Source organism: Thermobia domestica, chromosome 4, assembly GCF_964235325.1.
Source record: "Thermobia domestica chromosome 4, izTheDome1.hap1.1, whole genome shotgun sequence".
Taxonomy (NCBI): domain Eukaryota; kingdom Metazoa; phylum Arthropoda; class Insecta; order Zygentoma; family Lepismatidae; genus Thermobia; species Thermobia domestica.
The window spans coordinates 10,299,560-10,317,530 of NC_137457.1; the positions used below are offsets into that span (position 1 = coordinate 10,299,560).

Below are 17,971 nucleotides of genomic sequence, written 5' to 3' on the forward strand. Positions count from 1 at the left end.
AAACAACAAAATTCCAAAGACAAGAAACGAAACAAGAATACACAGCGCCTTGTCACTCACTCAATTCATCTAACCCGCTGACCGGCCGACATTATCGGTGGCGTGTGCATCCAATCATAAGAAAACATTGCCCCCGACAAAATCGGTGTCGGCGATACCGCCGACAGTATCGGGGGCTTGGCCGACAGCATCTGCGTGTCGAAGGATCGGCCGATAATATCGGTGGCGTGTGCAAGCTACGATTTGAATACATTGAAGTCGATTTCACCGCCGACATTATCGGTGGTTCCACCGATATTATCGTTGCCGTGTGCAAACGCACTTATTGTAGTTCAATGTATACTTCTTTTCAGCCGAAAAATAAATTTGGTGAAATTTCAACGTTTTTTTTTTTTTAAAAAAAAAAGAAAAGGTAAGTTAAGCGTTTACTTTCCCGCCTACCCCATTCTGGTTATGCGGGAGTTTGCTACTTCGTAGCGGGAGAGCGGGAGTGAACGTCGAGAAGCAGGAGACTCCCGCATAATGAGGGAGAGTTGGTAGGTCTGCATTTGCTGTAATTGTTTTTGCTCATTTGTAGTAACTAGCGGATACAAAAAATTTGAATCAATTTGTAACGACGTGGTTTAACGTTCATATGTTTAAATATTTCAAATCAGGCCCGTATCCACGGAGGGCAAGGGGGCCGCCCCAACTAAACTTTGGCAGGCCCCATAAAATTTCACGGTAGGCTTGCAAATAAACTATAATATGGTGATGAAGTATAATATGATTGGGTCGCCCCCCCCCTAACTTCTATCGGCCCCCCTATTTTTTGGGCTGGCTACGGGCCTGTTTCAAATGTGCAAACACATCTTGATTTCACAATTGTGCAGGGGAATTTTCAAAAGTTTTATTAGCATTTTGTCCAATAGCAAATACATAGTTAGAAATTATACGAGAATCAGTCAGAAAGTTAGTTGCACTGCTTAAGAAAATAAAACAGGATATAAATTTTACAATAACTTTATTTGAATCGTAAAGTTCAATTCTCAATCTTCTTTTCAAGGTAATTACCTCCATTAGTTAAACATTTGTCGAGGCATGGAACAAGTTTTTATATACCTTCTGCAAAGAAATCCCGTCCAATGCCCGATAACTATTCTTGAGCTGCAGCTTTCAACTCGTCATCCGAGTAGTATCGTCGCTTTGAAAGTTCGTCTTTCATGGGACCAAACACATGACAGTCACACGGTGAAAGGTCTGGGCTATAAGGAGGGTGATCCCACATTTCCCTCGTGCTCAGCATCGTCAATATCTGTACATCCGTTCTCAAACAAGTTGCACTATTTCGCGATAGCTTGACGTGACATTGCATTTACACGTTTTCGCCCACAAAAAACGAATCACTGCACGCATTGACAGTGTTGCAATTTGGACACCACTTGCAGCTGTCGTTTACAACTGATTATCAGAACACCTCCACTTGCCTCGTGAAAGCCGCTACGTCACACGATACAGCTACATGTCTGCAGTGTTGCCACGCAGTTTCATCAAAATATTCTTTGACCGAAAATATTTACGAAGGAGTGCAACTAACTTTCTGACTGATCCACTTATAAGTAGAAAAGAATATATATTATTTTCTTTTACCATTCCAGTCTTAACATTTTCAGTAAAAACGATTATGCTATCAACAAATGATTTTATACTGCAAATCGCTACACAGAAATATATTTTAAAATATTATCTACATGTGGTCATGCCGGTAAGCAATGGAAACAGTTGGTGTGGACTTTGTGGTGGACAAACACCGTGCTCGTGGGTTTTCTCGGGGTTCTCCCGTTTCCTCTCACTTTCTTCATTCCACCATTTCACTCATTTCTCATTATCGCCGTCTTCTTTAGCCTAACCGGCATATCCGTGGGACGTTAAGCTTAAAGATTTTTAAAGATGGAAACAGTTGGAAATAAATAAGTTATCATGTTAAAGTGATTGTGAAGTTAATGCAAATACCTGCGTTAATGGTACACTCAGAGTTGTGACTGACACGTTTTGTTCTGCTTATCTTCAACCACTAAAGATATACGAGTTATAACTATTATGATTATTAATTACATAAATTAATTATCAGAATCTCCATTTTTCTTCCCCTTTTTCACGTGTAATGAATTTAAGTAATTTCTTCTTCTAGCTATTTATTACATTACTTTAAAAAAGTAAAAACAAGAAGTGAAAAGTCCTTACAAATAGGTAGTAAAAATATTAATACGGTTCTAATCTTACAATGGATCGCTGCATTACTTGTCTGATGTTTCTAGTTTTTAAATTATTCTCTGCATTCTAAGTGTGATTATTCTAATTCTTACAATGGATCTTTGTATTGTTTGCCTGACGTTTGCAATTCTTACAATTAAATTGTGAATTGGATCTTTGTATTCTTTGCCTGACGTTCGTAATTCTTACAATGAAATTGTGAATTCTTTTCTTTGATGTTTCTAACTCGTACAATGGATTTTTGTGTTCTGTGGTGTTTCAACTTGTTACAAAAGATTTGTGTATTTTTTTATAGTGTTTCTAATTCTTATAAGAAGGGCACTTATTAAAAATTGTAAAGTTCTTTTGTACTAAGCTCTTCAAGTTTAATAAGCTACTAAGCTCTCTTTTGAAATAAGCAGGCCGTTTAGTCTAATGTTTGTTCTAAATTGCGCATTGTAATCTTTTGTCCATCTATCCTTTTCTTCGTCTTCCATACCACCTCAAACACAAGTTCTTCTCAAACAATATACATTTCATTTCATTTTTTAAAAATATTTTAATCACCTCAAATATTGTAGTTTTTCGTCGCGTTATAATGAAACGGCCCATTTAATTATCTTTAATTTTTGATGATATTTATTTTTTTTCCCAGAACCACATGTCACGTACACTCATGTCCAAAATTATTGTCGCATGTCTATAAATATATTGTTGTATGAATATAATTTGATAACGAATTCGCCCGGTATTTCTTACAATGTTAGTACGTGTATAATCGGTAGACATGTATGTGGCAAATTTCATGTCAAAAAAACAGTAAATAAGAGCAATAAAACAAAAATAAAACTTTCTTGTCCATTTAGCAACATTTTGTTTTACTCATTCTAATTTTCGTATTTATAATTCTTTTCCTATGAAATTTACCACAAATATACATTTCCCGATTATACACATAGTATCAGTATTAAAAGTACCCTGCAAAATCATTATCAAATTATATACTTAGAAAAAGGAAGTTATAGATATGCGACAATCGTTTTGCACATGAGTGTACCTCAGTAGTTTAGTTCCATCTAGCATGATGTCCTGTCAGTTGGAGTAAAAGCTCCATACGAAACATTTGATGAAAATATTTTCTTAATTTTTTATTTAAAAAGACAAGTAGTATAGTTTTTTTATTCCTAAATGTTTCAATATTTTTTTTTATTTTTCACATTTTCATTTTATGTCATTGTAACAATAAAAAAAACACCGACGTAGGAAAGCTAATGACGTTTTTCTCTATTTCTTTTCCTTCTACCACCAGTGGCATATTTAGGCTTTTGTTTCGGGGGGACAATGCACAACACGGAAGCAGGGGAGCATTTGCGTACCTGAGTTGCAGAATTAAATATATATCTAATAGATTGTCTACTAATATGCTAGGAAAAAAGGGGAAACTCATATGTCGATGAAGAATTTTACCTCCCAGACAAATCTGAAATGACTCTCCTGCAAACACATATTGAATATTTGTAATCTCATTTCAACTTAACTGATTTCTTTTTCTTTCTTTCTTTTCTTTTCTTTTTCTTAGAAAAAAAATGGAAATATTCACTCTTATCTTTGTACGTTTTTTATCTGAAAGAAAATGTTAAGACAAGTTGAAGCTGAAATATACTATACTAATTGCAGTTTTAGTTGGTGTGGAACACCAGTATCCCTTATCAGCTTCTTCTAGTTTCTTGTAAATGACGACGCCCGACTTGAAACACATCTAACAACGGTCGAAAGTGTGATACGAAAAACGAAAAAAGTAACAATTAAGAAAAAGAAACAGAACAGTAGAATGAACGGAAGAAAGGAAAAAAGAACACAGTTCTTACATGGATTGAAATTTGACAAATACAGTATTGTTTCTGAACAAAAAGCATAAGAGAATGGAAAATCAATAAAATTATTAAGAAATTGTAAGAATAATAATTATTGTTGTACTGGAATGCGAAAAACTAACAAATTTTATTCGAGGAGCTTGAGCCCGAGAGCCCCCTAAATACCAATGTGCATGTCATAAAATATTGTACTCCAAAATACAGGATCGGCTACCCTGGTCGTATTAATCATGGAGTTGATGATTTTTTTTTAGTGTATGCAAGGCAAGAATTAGTTCTAGTATTTCTCCATAGGTGACAGCACTTTACTGACAGAAAAGGAAAAGTGTTTTGTCTCAGTACATGGCAGACCTAAGGCAGCATTCAATTACGACACACATGAGTTTGTTTTGACGATAAACAATTGGCAACTTCGATATCTATTTTGAGATCCCAAAAAGAAAAAAAAAACTTTGTCTCTGATCTAAGGTCAGTGTTGCCAACTTGAAGTAGAATAAAATCACTTCAGAACATCAAAACTTCCCTTTGACAATCCAAATGTTCCATAATGCAAATCATTGTTTGTATCAGTAATATGAATGTTCTCCTCACGCGTGCGCAATAACTATGCCATATATTAGCGGTCTAGACAGTCTTTTAACTGTAATTGAAAACCTGATACTACAGCACCACGTAGGAAAATGGCGCCTGGAAGACGAGGGGTTAACTACTGTATCATTATTAATCTTGAAAATAGTCAAGTATTGCTAATTTTTTATTCCTCATTTGACAAGAACACACTTACCCTTTCACAATACCAAATATGAAATGCACACTGCTAGTACACAACTAGCAAGATATGTAAGACATGCTTCCTTCTCAAAACTTTTCTAATGTTGCTAATTACACTACATCAGGAACAAAATGCCTTATTAATCTAGATTTTATATTCCCTACTGAAATTTGAGAATACCTACATGCATGTTTCTACATCTAGAATAATAATAATAGGTCTAATAATAATAATAATAATAATAATAATAATAATAATAATAATAATAATAATAATAATAATAATAATAATAATAATAATAATAATAATAATAATATATTTCTCATAAATTAAGCATAATTTTAAACGATCCTCGAATAAATATTTGATTTTATAGTATATTTTATTATACTTTAACTATTACCGAACCAATAATTCTTGTCAATTCAACAGGCTCATCTAGTGTCCATGGGGAACCAAGTGGTAAGTGAATACGTATGTCGTAAAGAAATATTTATTATCTATTATAATCATAAAGAATCATTATTAGCATTAAAAGTATTCTTCTCTTAGAATTTGAATATCTGTTTCCTCTTTGTTTCCTATTTTTAACACCTCTTTTTCATTGGTATAGTGGTTAGCTCGTTCGCATTTAGTACAAATGACCCTGAGTTCGATTCCAGGTGGAAAGCATAGAATTCGGACGCATTACGGTAGTTGAGATTCCACCATAATCTATAATTCCATGAGACATACATCATCGGCACCGAAACGGGACGATAAGCTGCACCAATCAAACCTATTTTTAAGCGATGAAACATATTATATTATAATAGCTATTCATACGAGGGGTATCTTGAAGCTTTAATTATCGTAGTAAAAAATCGGGATATAAGGATTGTTGTGATTTGTAATTGTTAACTCCTCTCTATTTAGTCAGCACCCAGATTTGCACGTTTCCCATAACGTTCCTTCACTTTACAAATATCGCCATTGTAGGTGTCTGCACATTGTGCTTTAAACAATTCTTCCACCTCATGAATGACGTCATCTGTGTTGCCAAAATTGTGACCACGCAACGAATTATTCATTTGGGAAAACAAGAAGAAGTCACTGGCTTCGAGGTCGGGACAATAAGGAGGATGTTGCAATACCTTTTGCTTTGTCGACAGCAACTTGAGATTAATAAGCTGGTGGATTGTCAGCTAGGAAATGAACGCTTTCCAGAGCATGAGCAGTTTGTCCAGGAGATTGATGTAGTACTTCCCTGTCTTCCCAGTGACGGTTTGTCCTTTTACATGCTAATTTGTCAGAATTACCCCACAAGTATCCGGAAAAACGGGCAGCATGAAACCCCGCCCTGACTGTTTCATCTTTGCCTTTTTGGGAAGGGGAATCAGCATGCTTTAACTGCATGCTCATAGTTTTGGTCTCCGGATCATATTGATATATCCACATTTCATCCATGGTCACCAGACACTCCAAAAAGTCCTCTTCCAACAGCATCATGCTATGGTTGCTTGCTCTATCCATTTTGCACTTTGGTCACTTTTGGCACATCTTGAAAAACAAGAATCAGTAGGAGCCAATTTCCTCAACATAATGCACATAAAAAACCCAATGGCAATATTTCATCATCATATTTTAATAACTTCCTAGTGATAATTAAAACTTTAAAATACCCCTAAAGGTTGTGCTGTTACTTAAATAAAAGATAAACTAGAAAATGAATTTATGTGCGTTTGACATGAAATTACATAAATAGGGACATAAATAGAAGTTGAAGATAAATTAATTTAAATCTACTCAAATCGTATTCAAGGATTAATATTTTCATAATCAAAACTTCTGTAATTAACATATTACCTATAGCAGAGCCATCACAAGATGGTCCCTGACGTTTCTTACCACATGCGGAGGGAAAATACAACCCTTACTTTGGTGCTAGTGTTGCCAACTACGGTCATTCTGTTTTACACCATTAAGAAAACTGCCATTATAGATGCACCGAAAAATCCTTGACACGTGACAGTCAAACACTTTCTCTTGCTCTCTCCTTTATAGTATGTACACTCATATCCAAAATGATTGTCGCATATCTATAATTGTCTTCTTGTAAGAATAGAATTTGATAATGATTTTGCAAGGTACTTTCAGTACTGATACTATGTGTATAATCAGAAAATGTATATTTGTGGTAAATTCCATAGGAAAAGGATTATAAGTACGAAAATTAGAATGAGTAAAACAAAATGTTGCTAAATGGACAAGGAAGTTTTATTTTCGTTTTATTGTTCCTATTTACTGCTCTTTTGACATGAAATTTGCCACATACATGTCTTTGCCGATTATATACACATACTAACATTATAAGAAATACCGGACGAATTCGTTATCAAATTATATTCCTACAACAACATATTTATAGACATGCGACAATAATTTTGGACATGAGCGTACATATACTTTGAGAAACATGATAAAGATGAATATTTTCCCACTTGTATTCAACGGATTGAAATCTGCCCGACAAATGGTTTTTAATTGTACATCTTAAAACTGACACATTAAATCCTTAAACCATGTGCGTGGGTTTTCTCGGGGTTCTCCCGTTTCCTCCTACTTTCTTCATTCCGCCATTTCATTCATTATTAATCATCACCGTCTCCTTTAGCCTAACCGGCATAACCGTGGGACGTAAAACTCAAAGATTTCATTTCATTTTCATTAAATCCTTAAAAGAACAATTCATTCTCAGAAACGCAACAACTATACTTATATCGATACTGTATTACTTGAACACATTTCCAAAATAAAAGATTGGTGTTTTATTTTCTTATTTCATAAGGTTTATATTTAATTTTTGTAAATTACAAATTTTCCCTATGATAATCGCACCTAAAATCATTGAAATATTATCAACTAACTAATAGGAAGTGTGTTAAATAATGTTGTGTGTATCAAAGTCAAGCGTGCATTTTGTAAAGACGATTCTGACGATTGCCGCTCCTACAAGTGGCATTACTATGAGGTAAAAGAAAAGATAGCAGAATTTAATAATATACACCATAAATAGAAGCATGGCTTCCTCAAAATAAAAGAAATTTGGACTCTAAATTTTAACTAGTTATTGATTCACTATTTTTGCTGTTCGTTAATTTGTTTATAAATAAGCAAAACTCTGAGGAAGACTACGTGTGCAAAGCTCTGAAGAAGGCTTCCCCAATAATGTGTCTAAGGAAGGCTATGTTACATAGCCGAAACTGTAACACAAATATATAATCTTAAAATATATATACTGTTTTGGTCTGTTGGAGTTTTTTAGTAATCTTGAATTTTCCAAAGCTACAACGAATAATTTACAAAGCTCTATTAAATAACTCTAAACAAGTTAATGATATCAAGAAATCTTTATAAATGTATTTGAGACTGAGAGCAAACTGAATCAGCGTTAAATGTGTATTAGCCAGTACAGTCCATGTAAAGGACAGTGGTGATTCTCCATGGAGCAGATAGAACAATTTGTTCCCTTTCTTTTATTCTTCTCTCGTTCCTCGTTCACTCGTTCCTCTAATGCATCCATGTCCTCTGCTCTGTCAGAGTGCAACACCGTTCACTTTCAATACCAGTTGTTGTCGGTGATGAGAGATATATTTTCTTGCGAATAAAACTGAGCAGACACGAATATAGCGAGGATGCCAGAGGAACCTGTGCTTTTAGCATGTTCTCTCCAGTATATTGGACAACTGAAATTTAGCACTTCATACAGTTCACTTTGTTTACAGAATTTTAATTTGCTAAGGAGTAAAGTAATTTGTTCATGCTTTGGTATAGGCCTAGTGATCTCTAATTTATAACTTTTTATGTGTAACTTTTTTTTTCAAAAAATTGGAAAGGCTTATATTTCCATATTCCTAGTTAATTCTGTCCAAATAACACACAGTAGAACAGTGAGTCTTAATTGCTCTGGATTCATGAATTCAGAATCTTTGTCTTGCATAGAAATGTACCAATCAGTGTACGATTGACCTACTGAAACTGTGTCCTTCTGGTTCGCTAAATTTTATCATAATGTAAGGATATTTTACATGACAGACTTACAGAACTTAAAACGTAAACAGAATTTTACACTACACATTAATAAAGTAGTCACCACAATTCTACGAAACGATTAATTTGTGTTGTATAAGTGATAGATTTAAACGTTAGTCACATTTACTTTCTTACTGAAAAAGGAGGTTGCAATGTCCAGAGTTTTGTGATATAATATTGTTATGTGAATAATGAGCGTCAAGAATAGTTCGAACACTATCTTCTTCCAGTTGCTGTGTTAAAGACATTTGATACACAAGTATTGACACTCAAGTGGATTAGCAATTTTGGTATCATATAAACATTAATGAAAATGTAAAAAGAGAAGGAAAGAGAACATTGATAGTGTCGAAGCTTTTCTTTACCAACGCGTGGATTCGAACTTAGAAGACATAAAAAAAACAATAGCAAGTCAATGAGCTAAACTACGTTTTCTGTTGAACATCATTACAAGATATGATTACAAAAGTGCAAATACTTGTCAAATGCAATTAGTTTCCTAGAGCTTCCAATAACTTACTAACTAACTTATGGCTTATGGAATCCGGAGGTTCATTGCTGCGTTCACAAAAGCTTTCCACTGACTTCGCTAAAATTTTAAATTTTATACTAAAGAAAGAAAGCTAGAAACTAGGGAAAGAAAGCTGGTAAATAAGGAAAAAAGCTAGAAACTAAGGAAAGAAAGCTAATTACCAAGGGAAAAGAGTTGAAAACTAAGTAAAGAAGGAAAGAAAGCTAGAAACTAAAGGAAGAAAACTAGAAACTAAGGAAATAAACTTAGAAACCAATGGAAGAAAGTAGAAACTAATGAAAGAACGCTAGAAACTAAGGAAGAAAAGCTAGAAACTAAGGAAAGAAAGCTGGAAACTAAGGGAAGAAAGCTGCAAACTAAGGGAAGAAAGCTAGAAACTAATGGAAGAAAGCTAGAAACTAATGGAAGAAAGCTGGAAACTAAGGGAAGAAAGCTGGAAACTAATGGAAGAAAGCTAGAAACTAATGGAAGAAAGCTAGAAACTAATGGAAGAAAGCTAGAAACTAAGGAGGAAAAGCTAGAAACTAAGGAAATAAAGCTGGAAACTAAGGGAAGAAAGCTGGAAACTAAGGGAAGAAAGCTAGAAACTAATGGAAGAAAGCTAGAAACTAAGGAGGAAAAGCTACAAACTAAGGAAATAAACTTAGAAACCAATGGAAGAAAGTAGAAACTAATGAAAGAACGCTAGAAACTAAGGAGGAAAAGCTAGAAACTAAGGAAAGAAAGCTGGAAACTAAGGAAAGAAAGCTGGAAACTAAGGGAAGAAAGCTAGAAACTAATGGAAGAAAGATAGAAACTAATGGAAGAAAGATAGAAACTAAAGGAAGAAAACTAGAAACTAAGGAAATAAACTTAGAAACCAATGGAAGAAAGTAGAAACTAATGAAAGAACGCTAGAAACTAAGGAGGAAAAGCTAGAAACTAAGGAAAGAAAGCTGGAAACTAAGGGAAGAAAGCTGGAAATTAAGGGAAGAAAGCTAGAAACTAATGGAAGAAAGCTAGAAACTAAAGGAAGAAAACTAGAAACTAAGGAAATAAACTTAGAAACCAATGGAAAAAAGTAGAAACTAATGAAAGAACGCTAGAAACTAAGGAGGAAAAGCTAGAAACTAAGGAAAGAAAGCTGGAAACTAAGGGAAGAAAGCTGGAAACTAAGGGAAGAAAGCTGGAAACTAAGGGAAGAAAGCTAGAAACTAATGGAAGAAAGCTAGAAACTAATGGAAGAAAGATAGAAACTAAGGAAATAAAGCTAGAAACTAAAGGTAGAAAACTTGCCTAACGTAATGGTTGTTGTATACAGCTTTCTAAAGCTTTGTTCCGCTAATATATAGCGATAAAAATTAAATGTTTAGCGATGTGACTTCCCTCAACAGCCACTACTCCTGCTTCTTTAAATGTTAGTAATCATTGTTTAGACTATATATTATATATATTATTTGAAATTCTAATTAATCATTTACACAATACTAATTTATATTCATATGTTCCAACAGGCCAAGCCATTGACAATAGCATACTGGGCAGTAACCCTGTAGGTGTTGGTAAGTAATTTTCAATCACATTGAGAGATAAAATATATTGGAATAAAAAGTGATAATGAGAGAGAAAAAGACATGAATTGTAAAAATATTATCTTTCCCTTAGAATTATGATTACCTACGTGAAAAACACGGTCAAAAATCCTCTAATAATCCTGAAGAATAATGACTAACGAACAAGCACATTTGGTTGGGAAGTAAACTACAAATAACATCATAACTCGAACAGAGACCACTGAATTCACAATTTAGTTAACCTTACAGATAATAGATATGGCTGTCTGTCTTATGTTAATAGATATAGCTGCCTGTCTTATGCTAATGAATATGCCTTCCTGCCTTATTCTAATAGATATGACTGGCTCCTTTATGCTAATAGATATGGCTCCCTGCCTTATGATAACAGACGTGGCTCCCTGCGATATCGTTTGCCTGTGTAAGGAAGTCTTTGAATAATTACATAAATTTGATATGGAGTTTGAGATGATTGGTTGTCAAATTCAAAACAAAATTATTAAATGTGAACAAATAGAGGTTTTGATTAAAATGTGATCATCCCCAAAGCACCGAAAATTATCTAGATGTAAACATTTGGCCAAAAGTTATTGCGTTCTTCAGCACATTTCTTTTAAAAATACTAACGTTGTCTCAACCTGCATCCCGTTGATTATATTTTCTTGCTAATAGCATTGCTTTAATAATTTCCAGTAGCCCTCTATAAAGTTCCCGTTACACCTAAATATACTTCTTTTACGATTTACGATTTTAACCTATAGTATACAGAGAGTCCAATATTTGTCTGAAAGTACTATGTATATTATTAGCATTTTTTTTCTGGTATACTGTGCCATCTTCAAGAATTGAAAAAAATTAATGCCATTTTAAACACAAATCGTATTGTCATATATATATATATATATATATATATATATATATATATATATATATATATATATATATATATATATATATATATATATATTTAGGTAGGTAGGTAGGTAGATAGATAGATAGATAGATAATGAATTGATTCTATCCCTTCTACTGATATGGAGTCCATCAAAAGCATAAACGCTTTTCATTAATGACGGTTAGTTAGGAATACCCACTCAGTAAATATATCCTATGATCAAATTTTAGTAACCACTAGTCTGAAATGTACGAAGTTCTTGAAATTGTTGAATAAGGCTATGTTTTGAATCTCCTGAATCATCTATTGCTCTATTGTAACATTATTTCAAACTTAAATAGAAGGCACTGACAACTTTGCTGAACTTTATCATTCATTGTAGAATTCTCACTAAAATATTTACTATGAAATATGAACATAGTTATTTAAGTCTCCAAAAAAAAGACGAAAATACCCTTTTTGGATTATTTAAGGAGAAATTACACATTATATTGTAGGATTGCTATTAAAATATTTCTTTATGAAATATAAAAACAAACTCGCTCGTGTCGTGTTTAAGAAAACCATTCGAAAAGAATTCATCCCTAAGTGAAGGAAAAAGACACACCGTGTTACAGTTGATAATTAAATGTTGATTTATCAAATATAAAGAAATCATTCACAAGAAAAAAAAACAGTTTCTAGTTTTTACTCTATTCTTATGTTGAGCAAGAAGAAAGTTCGGAAAACCAAACCTGGAAAATTCTTATGAAAAATTTTATCATTAAAATTTGGCCTGAATATGTTGAACAGTATGGCCTCTAGGTTTATGCACATTTTCCAGAAGAATAGGCCAACAGATCTCAATGAAAACATGTCCATACGTTGAAATCTTGAATTCAGTTTATATCACAATCACTTTACTACCTTCTCTCATTTTGTAGCTCGAAAGCCAAAAGAAGATGACTGAACATACTTAGGAGAAAAGAAGAAAAATCATAGTAATAGCAATTGTTTTGAACTCAAATTATTACCACGAAGAATGTAGTACATGTGTTTCTTCGAGTGTAATTCCCGATTCACATAGGTTGGTTTAAGTTCCTCATAAAACAGTTATTATATTTTAATAAAAACTTATAATAATATGAACATAGAAGGACAAATTTCTTTCATAATTCCATCTTCTATTTAGGTCCCAGTAATTTGGAAGAAGTCGTACCAGCTCACCCAGATGAAAATTCAAATGGAGGTAAAAGACCACTTGTCTGACAATTAATTATCGAGAAGATAAAATACCTTTTCTAAAAACTAATTAACTTACTCTATGACCTATAGAACCCGAAGGTCTAATGCCGCGTTTACAGAAGTCCTCCACTGACTTCTATCCTTAGCCAACTGGATCAAGTTTCTACTTTGTAATCATATTTCTGCGAGATACATCTTAATATTATCCTCCCACCTGTGTCTAGGTCTTCCTAATGGTCGTTTTCCGTTTGGTTTTCCACTTAAGACTTTGAAAGCGTTCCTATCTTCTTCCACCTTGACTACATGACCTGCCAACCTGAGCCTCCTCGATTTGATGACCCTAACAATGTTTAGCAAACTGTGTAAATTATGTAGTTCCTCACTATGAAGTTTCGGTCATTCCACTTAAAATACATTTTCTAAGTTTTCGAATACAATCACGTTCGAAAAGAATGAATCACTTCCGTCTCTTGTAATGTCTTCCATCTATTCCTGTAATGAGTATTATGCCATCCTAAACTCTCAATTTGTCACCAGTATGGTTTCCGATACCGTGGACTCATATTATTTTCTACCTCTCCCTTTTCTAAGTACCCCTGTCTAAGAGAGACGAACATATTCACTTACTATGAATTGATGATGTATCAGTCACAGATCGCGATACCAAAATCATGGAGATTTAGAGGTGTTATATCGAGCTCAGGAACAATTATAGCTCATGACAAACTAGATTCAATGTTCCGGTTGACTACTTCGATTAGAGTTAATTTCGCTACGTGATGAATCACTAAACAAATCACAATAATTGGATCAGTGAGTGGAAACACCACAATTCAATAGACAATTAACTACCAATCGATAAATTTAGAACATATATATATACTATCCAGAAAGTAAGAGTTAATTTTGGAGCAGTTTGTGTGGAAAATAAATGTAAACCAAGCCTAACCTAACGAAGACTTTAATTTCGAATGCTAATTTCCAAAAAAATATTTTAATATCTGTATAATAAGCGTACACTATAATAACATAATTAACTAACATAATAAAATAAAGGAAAACTTATTTCATTGAGAATAAAGCTGTTGTGATATTTCCTCATTGAATTCATAAATTAAAGAATATGTCTTCGTAAAAATTTGAATTCATCATTGATTTGTCATATTTAATAAGATTTTTTAAAAATACCAACATGAAAGCGTAAACCACCTGCAAGTCTATTCGCTCAGAACATTACAAAAACTTATGAATTGGATTCATGCTACGAATAAATCTGCTCTTGCCTCTATGTTAGGTACTTTGATCATATAACACTATTCTCTGGTAAATAAATGTAATATCCTTCATACACACAAATGATCACACAAAAATGATTAAGAGCCAACGTTAAGTTAACGCGTTTAGCTATAAATACGTAATTTAGGTAGTGTCAGGGTGCGAAATCCTGGGGGGGATGAGGGGGAATTCCCCCTCACTTACTGTTTTTTGGAAAATAATCCCCCTCACCGCAGAGTTACCGGGGGGGAAAGAATATGAAGGTATTTCTTGAAAATGTAACATTAGTTTCCCTACAAAATACTTTCAAAGGTACACGTATCCCATTAATACCAGTTCATCACACTTATCAATATATTTGCAAATATTTCAGTAGGAAAACTATAATAATAATTATCGAAGTGCAGTTAGCGTTAAGCAAAAGTAAAAATGCAGTGAATAATTAAACTGTGCTTTGATCTGGCAGCTCTGAAAACAAAATAGAGATGAGATCTGAAGTAACTATTCTTTTTTGTCCTTCTACTACTAAGGTGGTCATACTTGAGTGCAGTGTTATTGGCTTCTTGAATGCAACAAAAATGAAACGTAGGAAGCGTGCTACGAATAATGTAATTACAAAATACTTCAACGTTAATTCCGTCAGACAATAAAGTTCTCAAACTAAATAGCAACAACTCGCATGTTACTAATAATGGACCACTATTCACGAACAAAAGTAGTGACGAATGCAATAGTGATGAAACGAGTGAAGCTGAAAAGAAGTGTTTTAGTGCAAATGTGATGGAAGCGTCTGAAATACATTTGTCAAAGAGTTCGTGTGATGGAAGCGATAAAACAATGTCAAGTAAAATGAACCAAAATGTAACATTGTTAGAAGAAAGTCAACCGCCCATGAAATGGAAAAGATTTCAGATTTCGTGGAAACAAGATAGATCATGGCTTGTTTTCGAAATGAAAGCAGAACAGGAGATGATGATGATGTGCAATGTTTGTAAACTGCATGCTTCTTTCGTGTGTAAAAACATTAAGATTAAAACTGCCAATAATGACTTGCTGTGATCATCGAAAGGTGTTCCTCAGAAAAATAAGAAGCAAAATTTGAATCCCGTATAGACATGAACTAAGTTCAGTTCATCGACTGTGCTTAGACGCAGAAGTTACTCGTCAGAAAAAGGCACTGGAAAAAAGCGCAGAAACAGCACGGGAAACATGTCTGAGAAAACAAGAACTGCAATTGGATGTAACGGTAAAAGTATTTCCTAATGTATATACTAGTTCAAAGCAAGGTTGGAGTTTTAGGGATCATCCAGAAATGAATAAATTACAACGTGCAAATGGTTTAAACATGGGAACTCACCTCAATACAGACAAAAAGCTGCTTTGATAACACGTTTAATTGCAGACCAGCTACACAAGAAACTGATAACATTTTTGAAATTTACTGATTGCTTCTCTATATCCGTTGATGAGTCTACAGATCGATTCTCTGGAAAACATTTTGATTCTGTATATTAGTACGTGGATGAGAGGAAAACTGCTCGATGCTGTTTTCATAAACTAGTACGCATCGAGAAAGCAGATGCAAAAGCAACCGAAATGAAGATCATTGAACCTTTCGCAAAGGATGGCATTGATTCTGATACTATTAAAGAGAAGCTTGTGGGTCTTGGGTCAGATGGCGCATCGGTTTTCATAGGTAAGCACGATGGAGTTGCTGCTCGCATTAGAAGAAATTTTGCTCCCCACTTCGTCAGTATTGAATGCATGGATCATAGGCTTGATTTAGTAACAGAAAAAGTTTTTGAAGTCGTAAACGCAGTATACCACTTCGAAAATCTGCTTGACGAACTTTAGTCTTCAGTAAGCCTTCTGCATTTGCTCGCCTCGAAAACACTGCCAAAGTCATTGGCGAAGAAGGTGTTTTGAAAGTAAAGAAACTGTTTCGAATTAGTTGGATTTCCAGTAAAAAAAAAAATATGCTCTTAGCCGTATACAGAGACTATCTATCCATAATTGATTATTTGTCTTCTGCCGAAGTGAGAATAGAGTTAAGTGAACAAACGGTGGCAAAATTTAAAGGTTTGTATCGTAAGCTAACTTCAAGACAAACCATACTTATGTTAGGATTGCTTTTAGACATTGCACATATATTTACTACCGTCAGTACAATGCAAAAAAAAAAAAAAAAAAAAAAAATTGTATTATATCGAGAAATAGAAACTCAGCTACATACTGCGTGCACAACTCTTACCGAAATGAAAGAAAATGATGACGTTTGTCTCACGAATTGCAAAGAGAAGTATCTGTGTTATTGAGTTGAAGATGTCAAATCTTACAAGGGATTTTAGATGAACTACGAAGATGATTTCCAGCATATGAACTGGGAGAAGATTTCCTGCTTCAAAGTATTTGATGAAATTTTAAGTTTAAAATAAAACTTAGCCCATTGAACGGCAATTCTGATGTCTATAAGGATGTTGAATTATTGGGTATAAATCCATCTATAGCTGTAATGTAATGGAGATATTTGAAACCTGGTCTCAAACCTATTGATGATCTTCCCCTATTTAAACTGCTGTTACGGAGAACAAAATCAGTTGCACTGTCGACTGCAGAGTGTGAGCGTGGTTTCAGTGTTGCACATGACTTGAAAAGCTATGAAAGAAATCGACTAAGAATAGATACATTAGAAGCCTTAATGACAGTTAAATTGTGTGGACCACCCTTGAATTTGTGGAATGCATTAAGTGTGGTACAGTCTTGAGTTAAGGAGTTGCACCATATAGCGGACAGTAAATATACCACTATACGGAACAATGAAGATGAGTATGAACATAATTTGTTTCTATAAGGAGTACTAGCAGGTTATCGATAATCTCGTGTTTGTCAGGTTTAACGGATGGCTGTAATTTTTTTAAATACAGTTTCTCATTTCGGTACAGGGGCGTAAATAAGGGCCCCGCAGACCCGGCATTGCGGGGGCCTCAAGCCATAAGGGGGCCCCAAATCGTGAAGTGGAACGAAGAGAAGGGGCCCCACTCCACGCTGTCTGCGGGGAGGCCCCCAAGCCTTTAGTTACGCCACTGTTTTGGTATTGTTTTAACTGGTAACCTATCGAGCAGGAGCGTCATTTCAGATTTTGCTTGGGGGGGCAAGACCCCTTGATTTAAGTAAAATTTTTCGTTTTTTACTGATTTACTACTATTCTTTTGATAAAATCTATATAAATCTTAAACTCAGGGGGGCAATTGCCCCCCTAAATGACGCCCCCTGCTATCGAGCTCTAACCTAACCAGTATTCTTTTAACTTGTGGTTATATTAATAAAAGACATGAGCCAATAGACACGGATTTATATTTGAACAAAAATAAAATTACATAAATAGCCGATCATTTTTAGGTATAACACTAGATAATAACCTAGCCTGGTAGGTCACCAGTTAGAACAATACCCTTATTTCCATTTTTGATGGCTTATAAATGCAAGCTTGTAGAACACATTGAAGGTCAATAAAATAAAGCACAACGTTTGAGTTCAGAGTAC

At 34.2% G+C, this 17,971-nt stretch overlaps 1 protein-coding gene across 6 annotated transcripts in view; it reads left to right on the forward strand.

Annotated features, from left to right (window-relative positions):
- LOC145683708 (uncharacterized) overlaps positions 1–17,971 on the forward strand; it is a 179,682-nt gene that overhangs the window by 87,517 nt on the left and 74,194 nt on the right. For 4 of the 6 annotated variants that reach the window (XM_081755150.1, XM_081755151.1, XM_081755152.1 and 1 more), the window contains 3 exons: positions 5,311–5,340; positions 10,975–11,022; positions 13,101–13,157. In XM_081755150.1, coding sequence (XP_081611276.1) covers positions 5,311–5,340; positions 10,975–11,022; positions 13,101–13,157 — 135 coding nt within the window. The remainder of the gene's footprint in view (positions 1–5,310; positions 5,341–10,974; positions 11,023–13,100; positions 13,158–17,971) is intronic. The other 2 variants (XM_081755153.1, XM_081755155.1) reach the window with 2 other exon arrangements.